General features: G+C 33.6%; 1 protein-coding gene across 10 annotated transcripts in view; it reads left to right on the top strand.

Annotated features, from left to right (window-relative positions):
• The window catches only part of Btk (tyrosine-protein kinase Btk29A), a 75,194-nt gene that overhangs the window by 19,751 nt on the left and 27,664 nt on the right, over positions 1-27,779 (top strand). For 3 of the 10 annotated variants that reach the window (XM_067768916.1, XM_067768913.1, XM_067768912.1), the window contains exon 1: positions 26,937-27,313. The exons of 4 other annotated variants lie outside the window; for them this stretch is intronic. Coding sequence is in view for 2 of the 6 variants with exons in the window: in XM_067768910.1 (XP_067625011.1) it covers positions 15,874-16,006 (133 nt within the window). In the remaining 4 variants the exon portion in view is untranslated. Of the gene's footprint in view, positions 1-8,578; positions 8,705-8,828; positions 8,950-15,734; positions 16,007-26,936; positions 27,314-27,779 lie in introns of those variants that run through there. 3 more of the 10 variants (XM_067768910.1, XM_067768911.1, XM_067768915.1) reach the window with 3 other exon arrangements.

Here is a 27,779-nt window from a genome sequence, read left to right as displayed (position 1 = left end):
CCACAATCATACAATGACAGTCGTTTTTCTAAATTGACGGTTCGATGATATTTTTATTTTCCGCAAGGGCTGTTATTTTGTTCGAATTTATTATTTTGTTCGTTTTGTGGATTAGATAAGTGCATAGCAGGATGCGTTCGGTTCTCATCTTCCGGCCCTTTTGCAGTCATAATTAGTTACATATTTTGATCCTCTTCGAAATAAATCGAATGTGCATTTGCGCGAGGCTTTTGGAACGACCATGCCTTAAGCGAATTTGCTCAAATTTACGTAATAAATTCATCAGGGGTAGATCGGCCTAAATCTCTTCGGAGGTAAATCGCGACAAGTATATGCATATATATTTTTTTAATGGCTTAACGTATTTCGACGGTATGGAAAAACACGCTCCATTGGCTGGCAGCTGAAAAATTTACTATCCCAGCAAAATTTTAAAAACATTTCCAACCTATCAGAATTTATTTTAAGTAATTGTATTTTGAATTTGGGACTGTTTTAAATAGCTTCTGAGTAACAAAGTTCACTTGCCGAGGAGTTCACTGAACCTTCGATTTCTAATTCTAATTAATTAAAAAATTAAAGATATGTAGCTAGTTTAGGATGGAGAGAGAAAGACCAACACCTTGAAATAATGTTCGGACAGTACAATCTTTTCAGGGTTTCTTAGTGTACGTATCTATAACTTTAACCCTATTAAGTTAAAATGTAATATTCAAAGAGCTATGAACTTTGTAATAAATCATCTTCTTCATATTCATTAAATAAAATATGCCTATTTATTTTGAATAAGTTATGTTATATACGATCAATCTCTTTCAATGCCATTAAAATATCTAATTATTCGAAATCATTTAAAGTACCTATGTACATGGATTTGTCTAAAACAAAACAAACAAAAAAAAGGTCTGAAGAAATTATTGGGCTCCTAACTTCGTCACAAATGTAATTTGAACCGCTGGCGAACAGAAGGCACTGTACCGAGCAATAGGCATACGTACATATATATGTATGTGTGTATGTTTGTGTATGCATAAAATTTTTACGCCTATCACATGCACTTGGGGGCAGTGTAAATCTTTACGTATATGTATATGGATATATGTAGTTTAATCTACCAAGTCAGCATTTTCAAGATTGTTTCACGTCTGTCGATATGCTTGAAATTCATGCGAGTCGCATGGAGGCGTTGTTGTTGTAGCGATAAAGATATTATCCAAATGTTCTGAGGAGTATTATCGATGTCGATGATCCTTTGCCAGATATAGACCACATTCACTTGGGGTCGCCAGAGGCTCGGCTGCTAAAGAAACAGAATTCGCCGGGGGTAGGTAAGGTTGACAATTGGGTTGGAGAAGCTATGAATTGCTCTACACAACCCGTTGAATCATTTGGTTATTTTATAAGTCGCCTCTTATATCATATCATATTATTTTCTAAGCCCCCTAACACGGGTGGAGGCTCCTGTAAAGTTAGCTTTTCTTGCCGATAAATATGCGATTCGTTTTTTTATTTCCGCCAAACTATTGCAGAAAACTTTTATACAGTAGCGGTGAAGTCTCTTTGTAATCCCGAATGCAACACAATTTCGATGTTTATTAGACTGAACGGACGCTTGGCGCTGGCACTCACCTTACTTTTATACCTGTTCTTAACGTTGAGCGATTTTTTTTTTTTTTTGAGCTGCGTGCAAATTCGTGCTCGGAATCCTGCGCGGTTAGTTGATCAAGAAAAATTCTTTCTATTCAATTATACTTCAAAACGCTGACTGGGTATATACATAAGTAAACAGCATGCGCGTGTGAAAATAACGGGTGGTTTGATATTAACTTTTAACTGAATAAAAACCCAACAATCATTTAGGTTAGAAAACGATTAGAAGACGAATCGAATTCTAATGTATTTCTCCAAGGTAGAGGGTTAGAGGACGATTTGCGAAACTGTCGCATTCTATAGCATTCTCGACAAAAAGGGGACTTCGTTCTGTTGTTGTTGTTGTTGTAGCGATAAGGTTGCTCCCCGAAGGCTTTGGGGAGTGTTATCGATGTGATGGTCCTTTGCCGGATACAGATCCGGTACGCTCCGGTACCACAGCACCATTAAGGTGCTGGCCCGACCATCTCGGGAACGATTTATGTGGCCACATTAAACCTTCAGGCCATCCCCTCCCTCCCCAACCCCAAGTTCCATAAGGAGCTTAGGGTCGCCAGAGCCTCGTCTGTTAGTGAAACAGGATTCGCCGCGGATAGGTGAGGTTGACAATTGGGTTTGGAGAAGCTATATGTTGCGCTGGCAACCTGCAGGGTTGCGCTACACAGCCCCTTGAATCTGGTATTTTAGTCGCCTCTTACGACAGGCATACCTACCGCGGGTATATTCTGACCCCCCCTAACCCGCTGGGGGAGGCACTTCGTTCTCGATATCGAGAAAAGGGTTGGAATTCTAATCGAATTCTAACGTCAATTTCTAATGGGTTTCTAATGAGAATTTTGAAGTGATGCGCAATTAAGTTCAATTATTTAAAATCAGCGAAATCTTCAGTGTTTCAATATATCAGATACTTTTGTATGGTTATAAGCTTATGTATTAAGAATAAACACTAGACTGGGTCGATTTATTAACCGATAACGCGCCATTGATTTTTCGATAGGATTTGCGCTCAGGAAAAAAAGTTCCACTACGCATACCCAAAGAAATAATTTTCGACCCTGCAAAAAAAAAAATGACGAAAGGGTAAATTTTTCGACCAATACACTCTCCAAAACCCAAAAAATATTTTTTTTCAAAAAATTCTTATCGCCAACGTTTTTACAACAGTTTTCTGAAAGAAAAAAAAATATTTTTTGGGTTTAGGGGAGTGTTTTGGCGAAAAATTTACCCTTTCGTCATTTTTTTTTTGCAGTCTCGAAAATTATTTTTTTCGGTATGCGTAGTGGAACTTTTTTTTTCCTGAGTCCAAATTCTATCGAAAAATCGATGGCGCGATATCGGTTAACTTTCGTCCATACAAATCGACCCAGGTTAATAAACATATTTCAAAGGATTTTTCTATTATAATAAATTAAATTCCTTATTTTGAGTTTAAGGGACTTTTTACACATTTCATAATAAAAATATTGTAACGAATTTACTGCAAATCCTCTTATTTGCTGCAACCTTCTGCTATGTTCGAATCACTAAACTGTTGAATAAATAACTCCAATATTTAATAATGCAAAATGACCTTTATTAAAATACTTCACAATAACACTGATACTTGCTTAAATGAAACTGCTTTTCAAAATAATAATGCTATTGCTCGCTAGATAGCGTCTTAAATCCAACTGATTGTCGCGCCTCTACTGTTCCTTTTATAGTGTTTGGTTTCCGCGTTGACATTTCTAGGCGGTTCTGTTCTAGAATCTACTAGTTGGTTATCTGCTATAAGTTTCTTAGCTATAACTACAGATGCACAATTTTTATAGCTTCTCTCACAGCTCATGCGCGTGTGTTTGTGCGTTGCTTCTCCGCTCCGTGTACGTACATATGTGTACACATAATGATTGAATTATTGATGTGCATACACGTCACTGCTTAGCATCGGCTTAGAGATGACAGTACCCCTTAGTGTTGCTAATATTCGTTACAATATAATAAAAAAAATTCAAAATCGTATCGTATGTTTCACAGTTTTCAGTACTGGTTATTGTGTTGAAATTTTCGCTTCCACTTATTCCCTCAGGACTGAGCCCAGCGTTGGTTTGAGGTACGGATGAGGAAGCGTTGTCTTCATGCCATTCCAATAGCACTTCAACAATCTGCTCGCTTTTCCTTTTTAACTTTTTTTTTGATTCATTTTCACTTACTAGTATTTATTATTATAAATAAATAAACTTATTTCGCAGCTTATAATATTTCCACACAACTTTCCACTATTTTTATTTTGTTTGTATAACACCAAGGATGAGTGATCATGTCGTGCAAATAATCGATAAGTGTGACAATAATTATAACATCGCATTTCTAGTGTTATTCGAATCGTTTCACAGTCGAATTAGAGAACTACACTAGAGTTCTAATGTAAAATTACAATATTTCTCTAACGTTAGAAACTGTGTTTGCTGGGAAGGTAATTGTAACAAAGCCTTTAAATCTAAGCCAATTTAGAGTCGAATTTGCGTCTGAACTATGTTAGAAAAAGTGAAAAAATTTATTTGGGAATATTTTTATATTAAAGGCGTATACATAATTTGCCCCCAAATATAAAACTTAAATGAAGGACAATTATTAAAATTTATTTTAGTAAATAGGGCTTGAAGCTTTCAATATGTAATTAGTTGAAGTTACTTGTTATTACTTTAAAACTATTGTTTGAGTTCCTAAGGTTGCTTTGTTGTAAATTTACATTTCTTACTACCGTTTGTAATATCTTAACACCCTGTAAATTTGAAAATATCTTCAATGCATATAGATTCGTGTAATTTCCTTAAAAAAAAAATAATTTATTGGGGAAAATTTTGTCTTGTGGAGAGTCCATGATCCATGATCGATTAGCTATGGAGCGCGTAACCAAGCATACATAGATACATACATACAAGCAGTTTTACATGAATATTTAAAAGTGTGCACATGTGTGTATGTGTGTATGTACATATGTCCATCTCCTTTGTTCACATCTGCAAAACATTTTGTTCGTTTTGTGTGATTAATGATTGGTTATTCGGTTATTCTAAACGTGGGAAAAGTGGCTGAGGTAGTCATAAAGCTTTTTTAAGACATTTCTCTTGTCGCTGCTGACCACGCACTTTTCTAGTAACACACAAAGGCACTTAAAACAAGAAATGGCTCTAGCTTAAAGGCAAAAGGCAAGCATGTCGGTGGACGGTGTCGGATTTTATGGACGTTTGGGTCTAGTTACATTTTTTGTTTTTAATTTGATACTTTTTATGTTCTCTTTTTTTTAACTTTTAGCATTATATACATACATACAGGCTTACATACTTGCTTGAGTGCATGCGACAGTAGATTATACATACTTATTTGCAGATTCATGCTAGTTTTACAATTATAAATATTTTATAGTTTCGTTTCAAGCTTTTAGTGTGCTTATCTGCTTATTATTTTTTGTAATGGTTCTTTTACATTAAGAAAGCCAGTTCTTGCATATGTAGGCATATTTCTATAATATCGACGCCAATTTTCCCAGTCAACGCAGTAAATTTATTTTTCATATTTGTACGGCCGGCAATAAATAATGGATTTAAGAAAGAATAAAGGGAAAACATAAAAAAAATTATTTATATTAAGAAATAATAAAAAAGACCTATAACCATACCCTTAAAAACGAAGTACAAAAACAACTTCAGTAAAAATGGGACAACTTATTCCAACCTTATTTTAAAACTATTTGACAATTCACTTTGGAGCAATTTGGCAACGTAATTTTAACTGGGAAAATTTCAATATTTTTTAATATTCTTTTAAAAAAAATTTTTTTGTTTTATTTTGACAAATTTGGGTATCTGAGCTTTCGTATGATTTTAGTTGAAAAATTGTTCTTTTTTACTATCTTTTTGTTTTTGCCAGATTTGTTCATTAAAAATGAAAGTAAAATTAAAGAAAAAAGAAAGTAGTCGATTTATTAAACAAACAAAAAATTAGAAGTTAATTTTTTTTTCGCTGAATATAAAAACTTTTTTTTTGTTTGTGGGTATTTACTTTGAAGAAAATTTGTCCGTCTTTTGCGGTTTTATTTGTGTGCTTTTAATGGACATACATGTGTATGTATGTACTTATTTTTATACCTTTCATGAAAATGAAATGGTATATTAATTTCGTCACGAAACCCAAAATTGTGAGTCCTTAAAGGAAAACAGATAGACCCACCATTAAGAATACCGAAATAATCAGGATGAAGAGCTGAGTTGATTTAGCCATGTCCGTCTGTCCGTCTGTCTGTTTGTATGCAAACTAGTCCCTCAATTTTTGAGATATCTTGATAAAATTTGGTGAGCGGTTGTATTTGGGTGTCCGATTAGACATTTGTCGGAACCGGCCGGATCGGACCACTATACCATATATCCACCATACAACCGATTTTTCAGAAAAAGAGGATTTTGGTCATATCTTACTCAATTTAGCAGATTGAAGCTTCAAACTTCACCATATAATTTCGTATATTGCACATATTGTTGCCTGAAAAAATTGATTAGATCGGTCGTATATATAGTATATATCCCCCACAACCGATTGTTCAGATAAGACACTTTGCGCAATTTCATCCCAATTTTAACAGCTAGAATCTTCAAATTTCACGAAATGCTTACGTATATAGCAACTATTGGTGTCTGAAAAAATCATAGAGATCGGTGGTAAATATATTATATACCCCATATAAACTGTAATTTTGCCCCTTTTTTACGGCTAGAAGCTTCAAAATTCATCAAATTTCATGAAATAGTTACGTTTACGTCATATATTGTTGAAATACGTGATTCGTAGTCATAGTTTTTACACGCAGACCACAAAAAACCTGAAACTTTGCATCCTCACACAAAGTACCTACCTGTTTTTTATTTTATATTTATCTTAAAAATCGTTTAGGTATGTAGATCTGTTCACTATATATTTCTTATCTTATACATCCCATTATTCGGAGATTACGAACGGGATAAGATTATTGTTCAGCCCCATTCATGAAAGGTATGAAGTCTTCGGCACAGCCGAAGACAGTCCCGTTCTTACTTGTTCCAAGTTTCTTTTGTTTTAATTAAAAAAAAAACCTTTATTGCAATTTGAAAACTTATTGTTAAATTTAATCAAAACTTTTTGTTTTTATAAGTCTAGACGCTTTTTTTATAAGATTTACAACAACTAAAACATGGCATGGCTGAATGCATTTGTAACACTTCAACCATCGTAGGAGTGCGGGTTCAAATCCCACTCCCGGGAGAAAAGGCTTTGAAGGCATAATCGAAACAGATGTCGCCTTGTCCGTCCTGATGTCACGTTGTTTAAATTTTTCCCAAATTATTAAATAAATTATAAATTAAAAATTGCTTGAAATATATGTTTTAACACATTTAAAGAAATAAGGGCAATCCCAGCTTAAAACTCATACAAATAGTCTAGACGCTGTATATGTACGTACAATTGTTAAGTTGAATTTTTTTGTGAGAAACTAAATTTTTATTATCTAATAATTTGAGAAAATTTTAACAACGTGAAATCAGGATGGAATTTAAAAAAATTTCAAATAAATGCTTTCATACGTTTAAAAGCAATTAGTTCAATTCCCGCTTAATCGATGTAAAGTTTTTTTACTCAAATTTTTTTCAAAACTTTAAATAAAAATCCGGAAATTTTGGTTTACAAATATTTTGGTTCCGTTATACAAATAATTTTTAAGTTTTTCTCAAAGTAACGAAACTAAAAAAAAGAAATTAACTGATACAGTTTGCAAATCATTTTCGCTCCTATTTTTTGTTCGCAAATGTACATTTATCGATTAAATTCGATTTTTAAATAATCGTGAATTCTTTTGAAAAACTTAGTTGTACTTGGTCTGAAGTAAAAAATTAATAATGCTTTTAGTTTTTTACTAATCGTAATTAATCTTCAATTAACGTCAATTAATCTAAATAAACACATTAACCCAGCGCTAATTTTACAGTTAACAACAAATAATCATAAGATCGAGATTGAACTTCTATAGCTAAATTTCAGCTTGAGTCTGTCTCAATACTTCGGTGTTTATATCAAATTCGGTGCCAATTCAAGTGCAAAGGCACTCATATACATACAAACATATATCTACAAATAAAAATGTATATCAAAATTCGCGCCTATGAAGAACAATACTTTCAAGTGGAGTTATACAACTTCAAGCCGGAGTCATTGGTGCCGTATGTCGTATCGCTGTATCCGTATCCCTAACATAATCAGCTGTTTATCGTTACGACGGTAAACCAAAACCCAATTGGTTGGCTACGATACGGTTACGACCTTAGCGGCACCAATAATCGATGGCATTGATTCTCATAAGGTTGGTCGAATCAGCTGTTATAAGGTTACCGATACGGTTACCGATAAAGCACCAATGTCTCCAGCTTCAGTCTATCATTAGGCACCTCGCTAGCAATTGGGAAAGCGTAAACGGTGCAGAAAGGAAGTACATATTCGAATTGTTTGCGATTTATATGCAGCAAGTCATTTCGTGGTGCGTTGAAAATCATGTGCTATTTAAAGTTCACACAGACATGCAACACATGCACACATACATACATGAATCTGTGTGCAATGCTCCGACATGGATACCAATATACTTCTTCTTCCTTAGTATTTATGCAGTCTGACTTTCAGCAAAGATCTCCCCATTGAGATTTTTTCAAAAAAAAAAAAAAAACCAAAAAGATTCTCTGCCCAACCCAATTTGTGTTACGTACTCCATTCTTCCAAAATTTTATTGGGGCTATGTATTACATCGCACACAACTATGTAAGTAGTCGAGCAACTTGAATTGAGTTAAAATTGCTTTGTTTGAGAGGAAAGTAGTTCAGGCCGCCGACACTATCACTCGTACCTACTTTACCTACAACGGTGGTTTTAGTTGTGCGGCGAGACTCAAGCGAATGTGATCGTGCTGCGAGACACCTCTTCGTCGCTTGAAGTGTGTGTGGCATTCATAGAGTCTATGGAACTGCACTAGCTACGTTGTTGTGCTAATAAAGTAAAAACAAAATAAATATTTACATATACACAAATTAATTGAGTTGTATGTATGCAAAATGGCATATATAACGCAAAGCTTGAAACGTGTTTGAAATTTATTATTTTTTTCTGTTTTGTTTTAGGTTTTGTTACTCGTAGCGAAAATGTGTATTATAAATGATCTCTGTTGTTGGAATTTAGCAAATACTTTTATATTTTGCCGAACGCTAAGAAGAAGAACCTTCTTAGCAAGAAAAATTTAATGTAAATAAAAAATCAGTTGGTAATTTTCATGGCGACATAGCTTTTGTTTAAAAATATGTTTGATTGACTTTGCTACATCTACTAAAAAAAAAAAAAAACAAAAAATACGCCCTGAAAATCTCGGTTTTTGCTTTAAATTTTTTACAAATATCAAAAGTTAAAAATCCGAACAAGCTATTTTTATCTATATTTTGAACATAGAACTCCTTATAAAGACAATTGAAATTGCGTCCTGAGCTGTTTTTTGTATTTATTTTAAAACAAGTTAACAAAAACTTTACATACATACATATGTTAAATGAAAAACCAAAAGTTCAAAATTTTTTTTAGCTTTGAAGTTTTTTTCATAATCTTCAAAAAAATATTTATATCATAGTGTTCATATGGGTAAAAAAATGTTCATTAAAATAAATTTAGTTTATAAGTGGCGTCATAGCACTCAGTAAGGACCTCACAACGTAATAGAAGCTGCACTTTGAGTTTATTGAATATCGTTCTAAACTATAACAATTTTTTTCGCCGTCTAAATAGCTTATGAATTAAATATATTATTTACATACACATATATCACAGAAAGTGAATAATTTATTTAAAAAAATGAAAAAAAAATGTTAAATATAAAAAAATTTGTATTTTTTTCAACGAAATGAAGTTTTTTTCATTATCCCGAAAAAAGCTGTTTAAAGTATTAAACTTTTTTGTGAAATAATATGGAAAACGATATAATTTATAAAATTTCAGAAAAAATCTAAAATTATCTCGATTTTTTAAACACAGGCCATTTCAAGTTTCTATCGTATGGAATTAAAAATATAAAATTAAAAGCAAAAAGCTGCCCGATAGCGTCAACGACTTCTAATATCTAAAATTAACAAAATAATTTTTTCTGGACTTTGATGAATTACAAAAAATTAATAAAAAAAAAATTATTAAGTAACAAAAAATTAAAAAATATATATTTATAAAATTTTAATGATCTTAAACGAGCTCTACGCCACACATAAAATGAAATACACACACTTGTTGTATATATTTAGCGTTATATTTAGGTCGATATTTCGATTTCAATTTGAAATCATCTTCAGGACTGAAAAATGTTATAATATTAATAAATAAACACATAAAACCAAATTTATATAATAATAAATTGAAATTTAAAATAATAATTGCAAATTACAAGATTAAAAAAAAAATTCAAAGCTACAAAAAAACGAAAAAAATTTGAGATTTATTCAAGATTTGTTTTTAACTTTTAGTAGATTTGCGGAAAGCTTAGACTTTTTTGAGAAAAATATTGAAAATAGTTTAACAAATTCCAAGCACATATTTTAATTCCACAGTAAAGCTAATTTGGGCTTTGTTAGACTGAAAATAAAATTTGCAACAAAACTGAGTTCTCGGTTTTTGATTTAAAATACTAAATTTTTCAAAATTTATTCGAACTTTTAAAAAATATATGCATAAAATTTGGAACTTTGATTTTAGGGCTCTCGGTTAAGACCCCTATTACAAAAGTAAAAAATATGTAGTTCGTGGTGCCATAATTGTGCGAAGCGGCATAATAAACAAAAAGTTGAACAACTCAAAAATGAAATGTGCTTACTCCATGAATACCTCTTGACTGAGATTGCCATAAAAAATGTGTCGTTTTTACTTTGTATATCTACTTGACTTACTAAATGCAGTTACAATGAATTTGTGAAAGAATTTAAAAATGTCGCAAAAGATATCGAAGAAATAACAAATAGCCAAGGCTAAATCTATTACAGCAGTTTATATATTTCTCTTTACATACATACATACATATGTACATATTTACATTTCAAGTAATTCTACGACTTTATGATTTCTGCTTCGTAAACAATAGATTAGTGAATTCTAAAAATAAATTTAAAGTTATTTGTCGTTAGCTGTAAAAAGCTGTTCCAACTAAAAACAAAGCTTTTAAAAAATATTTAATAATAAACTTGACAAAAAAACTTCAAAAACATGCTCGCACATACATACACACGCGCTTATACTAATTATATGAATCTTTGTTATATCTTCGTGATTTAAAAATTATTTACATAAAAAAATTGCGCTCTAAGCAAAATAATGATAATAACTAACATTTGTTGAAAGCGGATTTGTTGTTGTGTTATCAAAAAAAAAAAAAAAACAAAAAAACAGCAATTTCTAAAATCAGATTTTTTGCCTCTTACTGTGCTCATGTTCCCATTAAATATGCATTTCTGTATTTCGCTGTGTAAGCAATTTTCGTCGATAATTTGCACGAAATCAACAATTTCCCTTAACCGGTTATTTGTGTCTTACCCGTTGACTTAAATGCTTCCTTGGCTTATTTTTTATGTATGGCAACAAATAAGAGTTGCCATGTTTTATAATCAGACGCTTCAAAATTAATAATTGGAAAATTTTACAGAAGCGCCTAAAAGCATGCAACATTTAGTGTTTGATTTGGACCGAGGGGGGTTATTGAATAGTTAAGTCATCTCTAGAAGTCGCTTACCCTCGTTCTCCCATCAGAAATAGATCGCATCATATTCCTTGGACAAGTGAAAGATGTAGGTTTCGTTATACAAACTAATTTTGCTTTCGTTCCGGTCTTGGGTTTCATTCTACAAAGTGATTTTATTTACGTTCCGGTTTCAGTTTTGTAATAAAAAGTTGAGAAAAATTGTATTTATTGTTTTATTTCAAAAGTCATAATTGTATTTGCATTATGGATCTACGATCAGTGCCAATATCAGCAATGCGTCCTTGATGTAGCAGGACAGATTCTCAATTAATAAAGTGGGAAACGAGCGTACCAAACTTCAAATTACAATTACTATGTGCTGCACGAGAGCTTTCTCTCCAAAGTTTACTGTACCTTTGCAGTAGTTGCACGAGGGGTGAATCTTAAGACCACCAGTAGTATGAAAAGGAACGGATTACTATATAGAAACCCGAGTATTTTGAATCGCACAGAACTTTGCGCTTCCAAGCTTAGTATTCGCAATTCCCACATAGGAGAAAAGTAATAGATAAACCGTATTTACGCGTGTTTAGGCAGTGTCGAGCTGCACTAAAGGCGTTGTCTGGCCTTCTTACTACTTTAAAACTGGTTCGACAAAGTAAGTTGCAACTACACGCATGAATTCTTGATCCCTCGTGCAGTCCCGGTACTCGCTTACTAGATATTCTAAGAAACGGTCAGAAAATCCTTGTATCTTTCAATAAGTTGAGACGAGGTAGCTTCGAATGGTAACATTCTGCATATCTGCTCGTGTTTACTATGATCGAATTTAAGGCTATTGATGAAGATATGTTATCAGATAATCTTGGACATTACCAAGTACACCATGAAAGTCTTTTGCACTTAAGCTCACATGAGACTAATTTCAAGCATTTGTGCGACACCCCCCAAACAAGAGAGTATGACGTAAAATATAACTTGTTAGAGAATCTTTCCATAGCAACGATATAGTTTCCAATAAAATAAATCTTAACCCGATATAAATCCTCCGGAGCTCCAAGTGAACCGGATTCGAAATACCTTTGTTCTGATGAAAGTTGGATGTCGAAGCATGAAGTAACTTAATTCCACCTCATCATCTTCCATCAATCTTTAGCAGGAAAGGTGACAGTTTTCTTAGATACTGATATAGCCCAAGACCCAGTTAATCTTAATTTCATAATAGTTCGACGCAATTCCAGGCTACCCACGTTCAATCCACCGTCGAGCTCAGAGCTTTAACAGCCGCTTGGAATCCGAGTGGATGTTAAAGCCTTTTAACGAAGTGCAACCCATATCATCCCATCCACCGCAACCTGGACTGGTGAATTTTTTGGTGTATAGTCGAAGAGCGAGAGACTTTAAAATCTAAACAACCTTTTCAGTTTCCTTTTTGTTCCCATACAAAACCGCATGATATGGAGAAAACCTCTTCGTGAGTGGAATAAAATTTCCCACAACGCCGGTCCTAGGGAATTTCCCATCAATTACCACAGCAATTTATTTATGTTATGTTATATCTTTAGATGAATAAGTAAATTTCTTTTTGTAACATTTCCGTATAATAATTGGATTAATGTACTGCCTAAAAGACTAAGTCTTCCTTGTACAAACTCTAAATAAATAAATAAATTAATTAATTTACCTTAACTGAGTTGGCAACTCTGTCCAACTATATGCCCATATGTGTACTTATACCTGCGCCGAGACGATCGCGCAGATGAAATTTGTTGTAGTATTCTTAGTAATATAATGAAATGCTTCCAGAATGAGAAATACATACCTAAAAACTAATTGGAAAAGATATTAAAGTTTTAATTGTTTTTGGAATTCATCATTGGTTCGATGGTGCAATAGTGTGCATATGTGTATGTATGTACATATATGTTATCTCTAGATCAGACAGTAAACATTTCTCTTATGCTGATGATGATTAAAGACACATAGCTAGGCATACAAAGCACAGTGACTCATAGCTCCGACACATAACCAGTTTTCCATATAGATGAGTTTAACACAATCTTATGCATTATGAGTAGATTGCACGTATTTTTATTAAGAACGGCAGAATGAGCGACACTGGCGCCATCTGATATTGAAAAGTAGCCATTTCCCAAATTTTGTTCCAAGCAAATCATAAGAAGAAGAATTTGACATTTGCTTTGGCTAAGGGTGTTGGCACACTTTGCAAGTGAAATTATTTTTCCCACTGGTTGGTAAATTTTCTAACATTTTTCGCAATTAAAAACTGCAATATAAGAATCGATTACAACACAAAATATATTAGCAAGTATTTTTGTTTTATAGGGATAATGTTTATAACAGTGCTTCGCGAAATTTTGTATGTGAATGGGCAAGTCGTAATAAACTTCCATTGCCAAGTCTGAAGTTCCTTTATATTTACAAACGCAACATCTTGGTTGATTGTGGCGATGTTATAGGAATGCATAAGCTTGTATATAAAAAATGTCATTGTACCGCGGCATTCATAAATTTATGCTTAAAACATTTTTAGTTATTGGCCGGAATTCTTTTGTCACCGACTTGAAAAAAATTCATTCGGTAGAAATGTTTGCACAACAATAACACCAAACACTATAGTTTCTCACCATTTTTTAAACTGAAGAACGGGAAACGAAGTTCGCAAAAATCGGGTAACTGAAGATGCGAAAAATCGATGTTTCTGTACCCTGCTGCTTGACTGCATATGAAATAATTTCAAATAAATTAAACCAAGAAAAGATTTTCTATCAAAATTTCTTTTATAATTCTTATTTTCAGTCCCTTACACGCATAATTGCTCCAGTCACTGTAATATGTATGTATGTAACGTTATACAACCTATGCATATCGCTTCTCAAACGCCTAATTGTCCAATGGACAGGAAGCAATAAACGTTGATAGAACCCTTGTATGAAGAGGCCCTAAGGCAAAACAAAAAAAGGTCGCAGGTCGTAAACACGTCAGACCACTGCTTAAACTACTTTCTTCAATTTTATGCGCTTTCTGGCTCTTCCTTTCTTTCGTGTTTGTTTGTTTTGTTTATTTAACTTCTTATTAATTCACTTCGGTTAAATGTTAACTTTCTTCATGCATGCAGTTTTTGGATATATCAATTTGTAGTAGGTGCCATAGTCTATGTATCTACAGGTACTTAATATACAGTGGTGACAAAATGATTAGGGATGCGACAGTATTTTATATAAATTTTAAAAATTTAAAATTTTTTTTTGTCATACAATTTTTGGAATATAATTCAAATTAAAACGAAAAGCTTCAAACTTTCTACAAATAATGAGCATCCCTTTTCCGTTCCCTATGTTGGGAAAAATTTGGACTCCAGTTACTAGGAGATCTAGAAGCAGCAAGTAACATAATTTCTAGAAGGTTTCTAGTAGCTATTTGCCAAGGGGACGGAATGGTTTTAAACCATGGGTTATGGTTTCTAATAGTGTTTTACAGTTTGGTCCATGTGAGGTCTCCACGGACCAGCCTGTTCAACCTAACCTAACAACGAAGAAAACAAAACATAAAATTTCGTTGATCTAAAAACCAAAAAATTGCGTGAATATCGATCTCTTTTTATGACCGATTTACGAAAGATTAGTGGTCTAGGTCGAACAGACTCAAAATTATAATGACTTACAAAAAACTCTTCCCCAGGGGAAAAAACGACGACCTGAAGTAGTCCCGAAGAACATAATTCTTTAAAAAAAACTACAATTACTCTTAATATGATTACAAAAAACACAAAATAACCCGAAATAGTTGCGAAATGATTTCTAAAAAAACACAAAATGATCTAAAAAAGATTGTCTCGAAACTATCCCGAATACAACCTTTAAATGACCAAGAGATAATGCCGAAACTTCCAGTTTTTAAAAATTGCTTAGATCTCGATCTATGTGACATGTAAAATAAAAAAAAATTGTCAAATTACGTAGCATCTCTAATTACTTGGCCGCCACTGTATGTGTGTATACCTTATCTGTAAACATTGTGGCAAAGACAACACGTTTTTCCAACCTAAATAAACCATTGAAACATCCATATAGAGTGAGTGCCTGTGAAATGGACATATTTTCTAAAAATGAAAAAAAGTGATCGCTTCATTAATCTCTTTTGTGATGAAATTCACCGTAAGCCGTGACAAAGGCGCATGCGCACAACAATGTGTATATATGTACATATGTATATCTATTGGGATCATAGCTCAAGGGCTAAATGTGCATATTTATAATTTTTGAATAATGAAAATAAAATGGTAATGCTCATTCTGTTTTAGAAGAAAAAACGAAAACTTAATTAGCGAGAAAATAAAATAATAAAACCTAAATCTACTTTGTGTGACTGAAGTGTAATGAAAAGCCGAATTTATGAAACAAATCGGCTAATAAAATAAATCTGAAACTTGCAGTTTACAAATGATTCCGTGTGCTAGTTTCGCGGAAACCAGTGTACTGGGCAACATGAAAGAACGTGTAAAAGAAATGAAAGTATTTGGTTGCCGATTAAATTTCTGGAATAATGTCGGACAATGTCTGCCAAGTTCAAAAGGTATGTTGTGCTCATTTTTCTGCTAAATTTAGAATAATAAAGGATTGATAGTTGTTTTTTTTTTCACTGCAAGTTAGAAGTCAAATTATGATTTGAATTAAAAATTGTATTATTTTAGTACACATATTTGGGTTTGTTTTGCATTTAACGCCTGGCAAGGTGACCGTAAAGTCGCTTTTCGTATTTATGAAATAAAAAATGTTTGGTTCTCTTTGCCAGACGCTGAAAAAATATTTTTCTTTTAATATTAGATATTCGCTTTCGTTTATTATAGTTAATTACAGGGCTGCAAATCGCCTCGAAAATCAAAGCGGTTCGGTTCAGTGGTTTGAACCACTCAAGAAAACTTGAACCGGTTCGCGGCTACCTCTGAACCGCCGAACCGGTTCAGTTCAAGTGGCTCAAACGTTTAATACTAAGTTTCGATAGTATACAAAATTTGAAGTTCGTCACTTGGGATCTGTGTGCAACCAACCATCGATATGTACCTACTAAGCATACAAATAAAATACAGTTATTGAGATCAAATCTATGTATGTATTTATTTCAGGCATGCTTAACCAACGAAACGATATCATTTCGTTACGATAATCAACGTTAATAAACGAAACGAAGTCATTTCGTTTCGTTTATTAACGTTAAGATCGTCAAATTAACGAAATGATTTCGTTTCGTTTTCTGCCATATCAAAACGAAATCAAATCGTTTGTGTTGATTATTAATTTCAAACTATGCTGGCAAAGCTGATTGATGGCGGAGTCATTAAAGGTGAAAGCATTATCCAAGCTGATTGCAACTTTTCTCATGAATTTTGACAGTACGAACATTTCTCAGAGTATTTTTGACATTACCACCAACGAATTACACAAACAAATTACATAGAGTTTGTGTGTGTATGTGCACTCGTTGTTGCCACCTTACGGCTTCACCATGGCTATAGCATTGCCAGCACAATTCAAACATAAAGTATCACGTTTTCGTTACCGTTTTTAACGTTAACGAAAGCTTTTCGTTTCGGTTAAAAACGAGATACAATTTATCTTGATAATTTCTTTATCGATAATATTTCGAAGTGTTTCAACGGAAACGGTGGAAATTTTTTGATAAACGATTAGCTTAACGTTAAGGTGCATCCCTGATTTATTTATAAAACTTATCAAAACGGTTTGTTGATTATTATAAAATGTAAGGAACGAAAATGGTAGAATGCATGACTATACCTATTGGGAGTATTTACAACGAATATATTCTGCATATAAGAAAGTAGTCGTATTTTTAAGAGAAGAAAAACTATTCAATTAGCTGCTTTCAATATACATATAAAACATACCTACTAAATTTTAGACGCGAGATTACTACACAAACTAAAATATATTCATGAAAATGTAAATGTCTTCTTTGCTTTTCTTAGGCATTAAGCTTATAAATGTTGATATATGGTTATGTGTAAAATAATATGGTCTCCCTATAAAATGGTATAGTTCCCAATTTATTAGTTTTTAATAAATCAAATTTAAAATATGGTTTTAACTATAACACAAACTATATTTATATACATTTCAAAACTTACACAAAGCTCACAACAATTAATCAAATTTTCATCAGTTTTCCAGACTTATTAAAAACTTTCAAAAAATTTCTGAGTGCGCAGTTTTGTAGGTCATCTAATTGTCGTGTAGTAATGTACAAGTTTCAAGAGGGTGTTCGCATTTTTTTCCATACACCGCATGAAAAAAATTTGTTTTTATATGGAAGATATGGGCAACACCCTCGGGGAAAAACAATTAGCGGTAATTCTCATCTACTTGAAACTTGCACACTATTACACTGCACACATATAGTAATAGGAGCAACGTGCCTGCCAAATTTCATCATGATATCTTCAACGACTGCGTTTTTTAAATTACCTTCTTTTAAAAATGGGCGATGCCACTCCCATTGTGCAAAATTGTACTAATTTGCTATTTTGCGTTATAAGGTCAAGCCACCTACCAAGTTTCATCGCTTTAGCCGTCTTTGGTAATGAATTATCGCACTTTTTCGGTTTTTCGAAATTTTCGATATTGAAAAAGTGGGCGTGGTAGTCCTCATTTTAAATAGCGATCTGAGATGAGCGCCCAGGAACCTACATACCAAATTTCATCAAGATAGCTCAAAATTTATCATCCGATTTCGCTCATTTTCAATACCGATCTATTCTGGGTCCAGATAAGCTCGTGTACCAAATTTTGTGAAGATATCTCAATATTTACTCAAGTTATCATGTTAACGGACGGACAGACGGTCATGACCCAATCAAATCTTTTTTGATATATGGAAGTCTATATCTATCTCGATTCCTTTATACCTGTACAACCAACCGTTATCCAATCAAAGTTATAATACCCTGTGTACAAGTACAGCTGGGTATAAGAAAGGTTATAAATGAAAAATGAAAAAGCTCTTTCATATACAAAGTTGTTATGCACTTGGTTTGAACTCATTTTGTCAATTTGTTTATTTTTTCAAAAGCTTGACCACAGGCGCAAACAGTAGACGCTATTACTATCAAAAGTGACAACTCACGGCCTTGCCATCGAGAAAAAATGTATGCAAGTTTATCTTGAGTTGTATTTTCAAGCAAAGCGGTGAAATAAATAAGTTAAGTGATTTTTGTTGAAACTTTATCTTGAACCGAACCGAACCAATTTTTTGAGTGGTTTTCGGTTCGGTTTTTGGAGTTAAGGTTAGTGGTTCGGTTCAAAGCCCCAATAAAGCGGGTGGTTCGGTTCATGAACCGGTTCGGTTCGAACCGTTTTGCACCCCTGGTTAATTACTGTTATTTTTAGACAATATTCATTTCAGTGATGGTATAATACGAGGGTTGCTGCCTTAATTTTAAGATACATATTCGAATATGATCACACTCTTCCAGCAAATAACTTCTAAGGTAGTGGATGAATGCTTTGAAGTCCTGAATGATCTGGGAGCCTAAAACAATTTTTTTTTTTGGTGTGGGTGCCCGGTCATCAGGGACATGAACTCGCAGACTACCTAGCCAAGTATGGTGCTATAGCAGCATTATATGGCACAGAGATCTTCAGTGGACTCACAAAGGCACACACAATGGAAACCATAAGTAACTGGGAAACAAAGCAATTCATACAGAATGCCGAGAGCAAAGCCAAGCCAAATTGTTTTACTCCCAGCAACGAGAGTCGAACTCATTAATCTAAGCTGAGAGACCTATGAACTCTCACTGGGTACTATACGAGACACTGTAGTATACGATATCATCTGCACATTTTCTGCGCATGCGTCGCCCAGGGCACAGACTCTTCCATATAGGTGGCGTTACTCCGTAATATTGAGTAAAAAGCCCGAAGATGTACTACAATACATTAAAACCGTCTATATACAGTAATAGGCTGAAAGGTCAAGCGCAAAAGATCTAAGTAAAGCGCGCAGTGCATTGAGTCCTAATAATAATAATATAACAGATTGTAATTTTTAAACGATTACTTTTTGTTCCTTTGAAAATGAAAACTCTTGAGATTTAGAATGAAGTTTCTTAGTCGTGAGTTATATTTATCATTTCTGTCCTGAAGGTTCTAAATGCAAACAAGAATTAGATAGAACTTTATTTGTCTTAGAATGTTTGATGCACCCAATAAAACGCAGCACTTCTTTATATTAAAAATATGTCTTCGGCGCTAAATAATTGAACTTTTCCTTTCCAATGTTTGTATTAGCTTTATTTTGAAATTGAATTGAAGTTTGGTTGTTTCGATAACACAACAACAATGTGAAACAATTAAAAGTTTACTTACAGACATCCCAAAATGGGGAGGGTGGTCCCCATTCGCTTCTTGCTTGTATTAACAAAACGCTTATAATTACTATATTTGTGGCAGTGTGATTTGCAAATCATTTATTTACTTATTTCACACCGTTAACCGGCTATAATTATGTTATTGTGTATGAATAGACGGTGTGTGTGTAAATGAGAGAATAAGAGCTCTTGATAATCGACCATTCGAGCCCTAGTGAAAACCAAAGGAAGTTTTGGAAAGGAATAGTGATTGTACCAGATATAGGGAAAGGATAAGTGCACAGAAAGAGAGCAACACAAATTGAAATTTTCTTAAGAAGTCAAAATTCGGTCAGGAAAATGTCTGGCGGGTATTGGTTGATGCAAAAATGCTTTCTTCTATTTATTTCAATAACTTTAATGAACGTTTCCTACTTATTCATGGCACATGATGTCCTCTTATATGTGGATTATTACTTGACTTCATCACACCTGCGCGTTCTGTTACCCAGGGTCCGTATCGTGTTATACGATCCGTGATCAAAATCAATTCTTTAAATCGCAAAAGCTCTGAAATGATTAATCCGATTAGGAAAATATGTGAAATGGTAGCTACCAGTAATCATTAGATTCAAAACTTATTATTATTTTTAGGAATCTTTTGAGTGTTTCTTATTTCTGGAATGAGTGAAATTGCTTTTCGATACGTGATCGTATAACACGATACGGTCTCAGCATTCCTCAACTTTTGTAAGGGTTTCTGTCTCTGGCTCATGAATGGGTCTCTTGTTTTGAGCCTTTTCAACGAGCACTTTTCATCGAAGGACACACTATTCCTTTCCGCTTCCGGTTCCTCAGTGCTTTCGTTATCTGTTTCTTTTCTTTATCCTCGATCATAAAAAATGATAAAGAAAATTTCACCTATTTTTCTTAAAAGACTAGTCTGCAGGCAATAACGACCGGTCCAAAATCCATTGCTCATATTTCAATATATTTAAAATTGTGTCTATTCCCTTTTTCGATTTAGCAGCAAATCGAGCAAAACGAATCGTTTGCTTAGTTAGCTTACTAACAAAACTTCTAAGTGAAACAATAGGAAAATTCAACAAAGCAATAACTCTTAAGCTTTTTAATTGACTATTTGATTTTCTTCTGATATTAATATACTTTTCTTCGATTATTCAAAAAAACCTTTATCTAACGTTTATAATTGCGTTATCTGTTCCTAAAGTTAATCAAATATTGTCGGTTGACTGCAGCTGCTGACGTTTTTATACTCAGCTGAGCAGAGCTCACAGAGTATATTAACTTTGTTCGCATAACGGTAATCCGTAACGGCATAAACTAATCTAGATAGATATAGACTTCTATATATCAAAATGATCTGGGCGAAAAAGAAATTCATTTAGCCATGTCCGTCCGTCTGTAAACACGATAACTTGAGTAAATTTTGAGGTATCTTGATGAAATTTTGTATGTAGGTTCTTGGGCGCTCATCCCAGATCGCTATTTAACATGAACGAAGTCGGACTACAACCACGCCCACTTTTTCGATATCGAAAAACCGAAAAAGTGCGATAATTCATTACCAAAGACGGATAAAGCGATGAAACTTGGTAGATGCGTTAACCTTATGACGCAAAATAGAAAACTAGTAAAATTTTGGACACTGGGCGTGGCACCGCCCACTTTTAAAAGGTAATTTAAAAGTTTTGCAAGCTGTAATTTGGCAGTCGTTGAAGATATCATGATGAAATTTGGTAGGCAAGTTACTCCTATTACTATATACATATATGCTAAATAAAAATTAGCGAAATTGGATGATGACACGCTCACTTTTAAAAAAAAAAATTTTTAAAGTCAAATTTTAACAAAAAATTTAATATCTCTACAGCATATAAGTAAATTATGCAGGCATGCTTAACCAACGAAACGATATCATTTCGTTACGATAATCAACGTTAATAAACGAAACGAAGTCATTTCGTTTCGTTTATTAACGTTAAGATCGTCAAATTAACGAAATGATTTCGATTCGTTTTCTGCCATATCAAAACGAAATCAAATCGTTTATGTTGATTATTAATTTCAAACTATGCTGGCAAAGCTGATTGATGGCGGAGTCATTAAAGGTGAAAGCATTATCCAAGCTGATTGCAACTTTTCTCATGAATTTTGACAGTACGAACATTTCTCAGAGTATTTTTGACATTACCACCAACGAATTACACAAACAAATTACATAGAGTTTGTGTGTGTATGTGCGCTCGTTGTTGCCACCTTACGGCTTCACCATGGTTATAGCATTGCCAGCATAATTCAAACATTAAGTATCACGTTTTCGTTAACGTTTTTAACGTTAACGAAAGCTTTTCGTTTCGGTTAAAAACGAGATACAATTTATCTTGATAATTTCTTTATCGATAATATTTCGAAGTGTTTCAACGGAAACGGTGGAAATTTTTTGATAAACGATTAGCTTAACGTTAAGGTGCATCCCTGAAATTATGTCAACATTCAACTCCAGTAATGATATGGTGGAACAAAATACAAAAATAAAAGAAATTTTCAAAGTGGGCGTGGCTCCGCCCTTTTTCATTTAATTTTTCTAGGATACTTTTAATGCCATAAGTCGAACAAAAATTTACCAATCCTTGTGAAATTTGGTAGGGACATAGATTCTATGATGATTGCTGTTTTCTGTGAAAATGGGCGAAATCGGTTGAAGCCACGCCCAGTTTTTATACACAGTCGACCGTCTGTCCTTCCGCTCCGCCGTTAACACGATAACTTGCGCAAAACGATATATCTTAACTAAACTTAGTTCACGTACTTATCTGAAGTCACTTTATCTTGGTATAAAATATGGCCAAAATCCGACTATGACCACGCCCACTTTTCCGATATCGAAAATTACGAATAATGAAAAAATGCCATAATTCTATACCAAATATGAAAAAAAGAGATGAAACATGGTAATTGGATTGGTTTATTGACGCGAAATATAACTTTAGAAAAAACTTTGTAAAATGGGTGTGACACCTACCATATTAAGTAGAAGAAAATGAAAAAGTTCTGAAGGGCGAAATCAAAAGCCCTTGGAATCTTGGCAGGAATACTGTTCGTGGTATGACATATATAAATAAATTAGCGGTACCCGACAGAAGATGTTCTGGGTCACACTGGTCCACATATTGGTCGATATATCGAAAACGCCTTCACATATACAACTAAGGGCTACTCCCTTTTAAAACCCTCATTAATACTTTTAATTTGATACACATATCGTACAAACACATTCTAGAGTCACCCCTGGTCCACCCTTATTGCGATATCTCGAAAAGGCGTCCACCTATAGAACTAAGGCCCACTACGTTTTAAATAATCATTAACACCTTTCATTTGATACACATGTCATACAAACACATTCCAGGGTTACCCTAGGTTCATTTTGCTAAATGGTGATTTTCCCTTATTTTGTCTCCAAAGCTCTCAGCTGAGTATGTAATGTTCGGTTACACCCGAACTTAGCCTTCCTTACTTGTTTCGTTTAGCTTTGGTTTACATGATGCGATGTGTGTGTGTGTGGTTTTGTGTTTGTATTGTATTGTATTGTATTGTAATAATGTTATTGTTGTTTCGTTTACTGTCGCCGAATATATATAAATATGTACAAATTCCTTAATTTAAAGTTTTTTTATTGAATGGGTTCTATTTTTATTTTAACACTCTTATATTCTCTTCACCTGTACGTTTGCTTGTTTATGTAGGAGAAAATCGAATAATTTACCTATTAACTCAAAGTAACTTTACTTATAATAAAATTTTACTCTATTTTCATAACTCTCTTCTTATAAATAGTTGCAAATAGAATAACGGCAACATATAATATAAAGATGGAGGAACCAACTATCTAGACCTCACGATAAATATTGATAAAGTTGCCAAAAGATTTAACTACGACATATATAGAAAGCCAACGACCACCGACACAATAATACATAATACCTCAAATCCCCCAACAACATAAAATGCAGTTAAAGCATTTGGTACATAGACTTGAAAGAACACCTCTTACACAAGAAGCATATAAGAGAGAGCTTGAAGTAATATATAACATTGCTGCAAACAACCGATATAAAATAGCACTAGTAGATAAGCTCAGAAGGACGCATGGACAACCAAAAAGAAATAATGAAAAGGAAAATAATAACACCTGGACGACTATGACATACTGGAAAAGCAACATATAAATTGGCAAAATTCTTGAAAAAATACAACATTAACACAGCGTTCAAAACTTCGAACAATCTAGGGCGAAAATTAAGAACTAACACTAACTCACGAGGATCCGTTTAGGAGCCACGGCGTATACAATCTTACCTGCGGATGCCAATACAGTTACATAGGACAAACAGGACGACAAATAAGAACGAGGTTCAGATAACACATTAGAGATTACAACAAAAACACGGAATCCAAATATTATACTAGAGTCTAACTTCGCGAATGATATGGTCGAAAATGATTGTTCCCCAGCAAACATCAATAAAACAGTTAGGGTCCTTCACATACATACAAGCAAAAGGCCGCCGTCTCAACGTACTCGAAAACATGGAAATCTTCAAACAGAAAACATTCGACGGTAGAATAATAAACTAACAGATAAACACAATTTCTGACACATATTGGAGCCCTTAAAACTTGTTTACAAGAAACAAAGTAATCACACAGGGGCAACAGACAAACACAAAACAATAAACGCACCAAAGCAACAAACCCACAAAGAAGGTCAACCGACTAGAATTACTGACTTTTATCTGCCTCAGTCAGCCACACAAATCGATCAGTAAAAACGACCCTCTGTTCTGAATGAACACACAGCACATACACACAAATATATACAAGCATCAATTTTGACAATACCTGCTCATGTACCTACAAGACAAACGACAACAACAGATCAGAACGAAAATCGACACTGATAATGGCACAACCCCGAAACCGTTTATCTCGAAACCAAATTTGACAAGGGATGACGGAAAATCGTTCCAATATAAGAGTTCCCTATAAGCAAGGCTTAGTTAGGTATAACTGACCTATCCATGAGGATCTTACATAGACTAAGTGAGTCCGTAGTGTTACCACAAGTTTGTTTAACGTCCAAACTGAAAAAAACCTTTCAAAAAACAGAACTATGTTATAAAATAACTTTGTCCTCTTGGCAAATACTAGAAGCTTACTAGAACCTATGATATAGTGCTTTTTACATTGATGGGCTTTTGATCCACAAGAATTACTGAAGATTGTATTTCATCCGTTTTATAAAAAAGCTTTTTTCTAAATGTGAAAATACGTTTCTTTAGACACCCTTGAGTTCATGCGTATTAGGGTGGCTGCTTAATTTTTGGGGGACACAATTTCTTCCGATGCTATTAAATTGCAGTGGCGAAGCAAGGTAGGCTATTGATAGTCATGAGTAAGACCAACTGAACCTTAATTAGCTTATGCTACGCTTCACATTTTTAGAAATTTCCGCTCAACGCTTTTATTTCATTTTCTGATCAACGTAGATTGATGAGGAGTGTGATGACTAGTACCTAGGACTAGGACCTACCTAATTATTTTCTAGCTTTTAGTATTATTATTACTTAATGTAAGTATTGTTTTCAATGAAACCGTTTAACATAAACAATTTTTTTAATTATTTTATTTTCAAGTTTTTAGTCTTTATTTAATTGCCTATTATTTCTCATTCTATTTAGTTCATTTAGTGACTCATTATTACAAGGACTCTTTCCTGCCAATTTTTTACAATCTAAGTCCTCAAAACATAATCCTTCCAAAGACTTTACTCGACTCGGCGCCACGTATGCTTGTCCCTCCTCGAACTCGAAAGTATTTTGATGTCACTTCTACCGAACAGTATGTAATATTTTTTCCAAAAATGAGCCACATCGGACCACAAATACGATTTTTTGAAATATTTCGATACATGCGCCACCTATCGGAGTTTTTTCTTATTTGTCATCGGGATCTGAACTATATTCCAAGTTTCAAGGTTGTAGCTTATCTTACTTAGATTTTAATTACAAAATTCGTGAAGGCCTGTCAAGTCAAGCTAAATAAAACCGTTTAAAAAATCAATCGAAATAGTTGTAAGTCAGAAAATAATCTGTCAAAAAAACAGCAGTTTTTAAAAAATCTAAAATCGGAAGAGAAACCTGATCTTAATCTCGGAGGTTTATTGCGCCTTGTGTATATATTTTTTTATTTTAACAGCTAATAGTGCACATTGGTTCATTGTACACCAACTTCAAGTTAGCTTCTTTTCCTGTTGGCTTTATACCTACAGATTTAGAAAAGAACTTGAAGTAGCACAAGATACGATATCTTAATTAGTTAGTTAACACTTTTAAAAATTTTGCGTATGTAAAAATGACTTTAGAGCCATTGACTTTTTTCCTAGAATTGTACGTTGCGTCCGAATTTGAACGGAGAGCGATGTTGGAAAATTGTGTACTAGGGAAACTGACCCATCCTAATGCACATTACATGTGTATGTAAGTTGTGATACTTCAAGTTGAAGTTTTTAACTTAACAATTGCTTTTATATGTTAGTTAGATGTGTGTGTTGGTAGTGGTTTTTCCACTTTTTTACCGTTTCTGCTGCGGTTGTAGTCGCGACTGGTGCATGCCGTTGACTATTGTCTCCTGCTGCTGGTGCTGCTGTTGGTGTTGTTGTTGTTGTTATTAACTTAATTATGAACAAAACTTAATGCGAAAGTGAGCGTAATCTCACAATCACAGAGCTCTCTTCCGAAGTGGGCTTTGAATAGCTTTAATGAAAATAATAACAACAGCAACGAAATAATAACACATACCCACTAATATTGTAATAACAATAAGAAATCGCCGGAGTTGCAATGACAGCCAGTCAGACAAAACCGCAGTAACAGGTTGGCCTAAGCAGGTTGTCGATTTTTTATATTTCTTCTTGGAGCCGCAGTTGAGTTTTGGCTTTTATCATTAGAAGATCGTCGTCGTGTACTCGCAATGCCAACAGAGACATATTACATATATGTATATACAAACATGCATGCATACATATATAGATATATAATTTATATGTGCGAAAAAAATAATACTAAACATACATAGTATTTAGCATGGCTTAGTTTTAAACTTGAAATATCTAACGCAATTAAGCTGAATTTTTTATGAGATAAATTTGAGAAAAAATTTTCAATTTGAAAAAGTTGAACTAATAAAGGAGTTTGGCAACGAATTTTTGAATGCAAAAACGGAGTACCTACATACATACATAAATACATTTACATATACATTGCATTAACGCAATATTTGCTTACAAACGTTAAATCAAAAAAAAAAAAAAAATAAAACCAAAGCATTGCGTAGATTGTGGCAATTTTGAATGTGTTTTTTGCAACAACAATAAAAGTGAATTGAAGTGAAAAGCCCCATTTTTGTGAAGTGTTAGCCATTTTGTTTTACTTGTAAGAAAATGTTGATATTTCTTTCTTGTTGGCATTAATGCGTGTGTGTTTGTGTGTATGGTGCGGCGAAATAAGTATAAGAAATGAGTTAAAAAATCATGAAAAAAATGTGTTAAAATTACTTAGATGTAGCGGAAAAGAGCAACAAAAAAATTATTAAATATGAAATAGGCTACATTCCCCTTTAACTTTGCTTTCAAGCGCTTAATTAGTTAGCCATCAACACAAAACAGAAAGGAAAGCAAAATATAAAACTTAAGTCAATTATTAAACCAACATTAGCTGGTTCCACAAAACACAAATCCAATTGGTGATTTTGTTGGTGATTTGCTAGAAAAGTAAAGCACCTTCTATGGAGACGTTGTAATTTTTTTTTGTTTCTTATATTGAGATTTTACTCGAACCAAATGTTGATTCTTCTTCAAATTACGTACTATGCCACAGGTCCATATTACACTCGTGCCTA

This window comes from Eurosta solidaginis, chromosome 2 (assembly GCF_040869045.1).
Source record: "Eurosta solidaginis isolate ZX-2024a chromosome 2, ASM4086904v1, whole genome shotgun sequence".
Lineage (NCBI taxonomy): Eukaryota > Metazoa > Arthropoda > Insecta > Diptera > Tephritidae > Eurosta > Eurosta solidaginis.
This window is presented reverse-complemented; position numbering and strand designations above follow the sequence as displayed.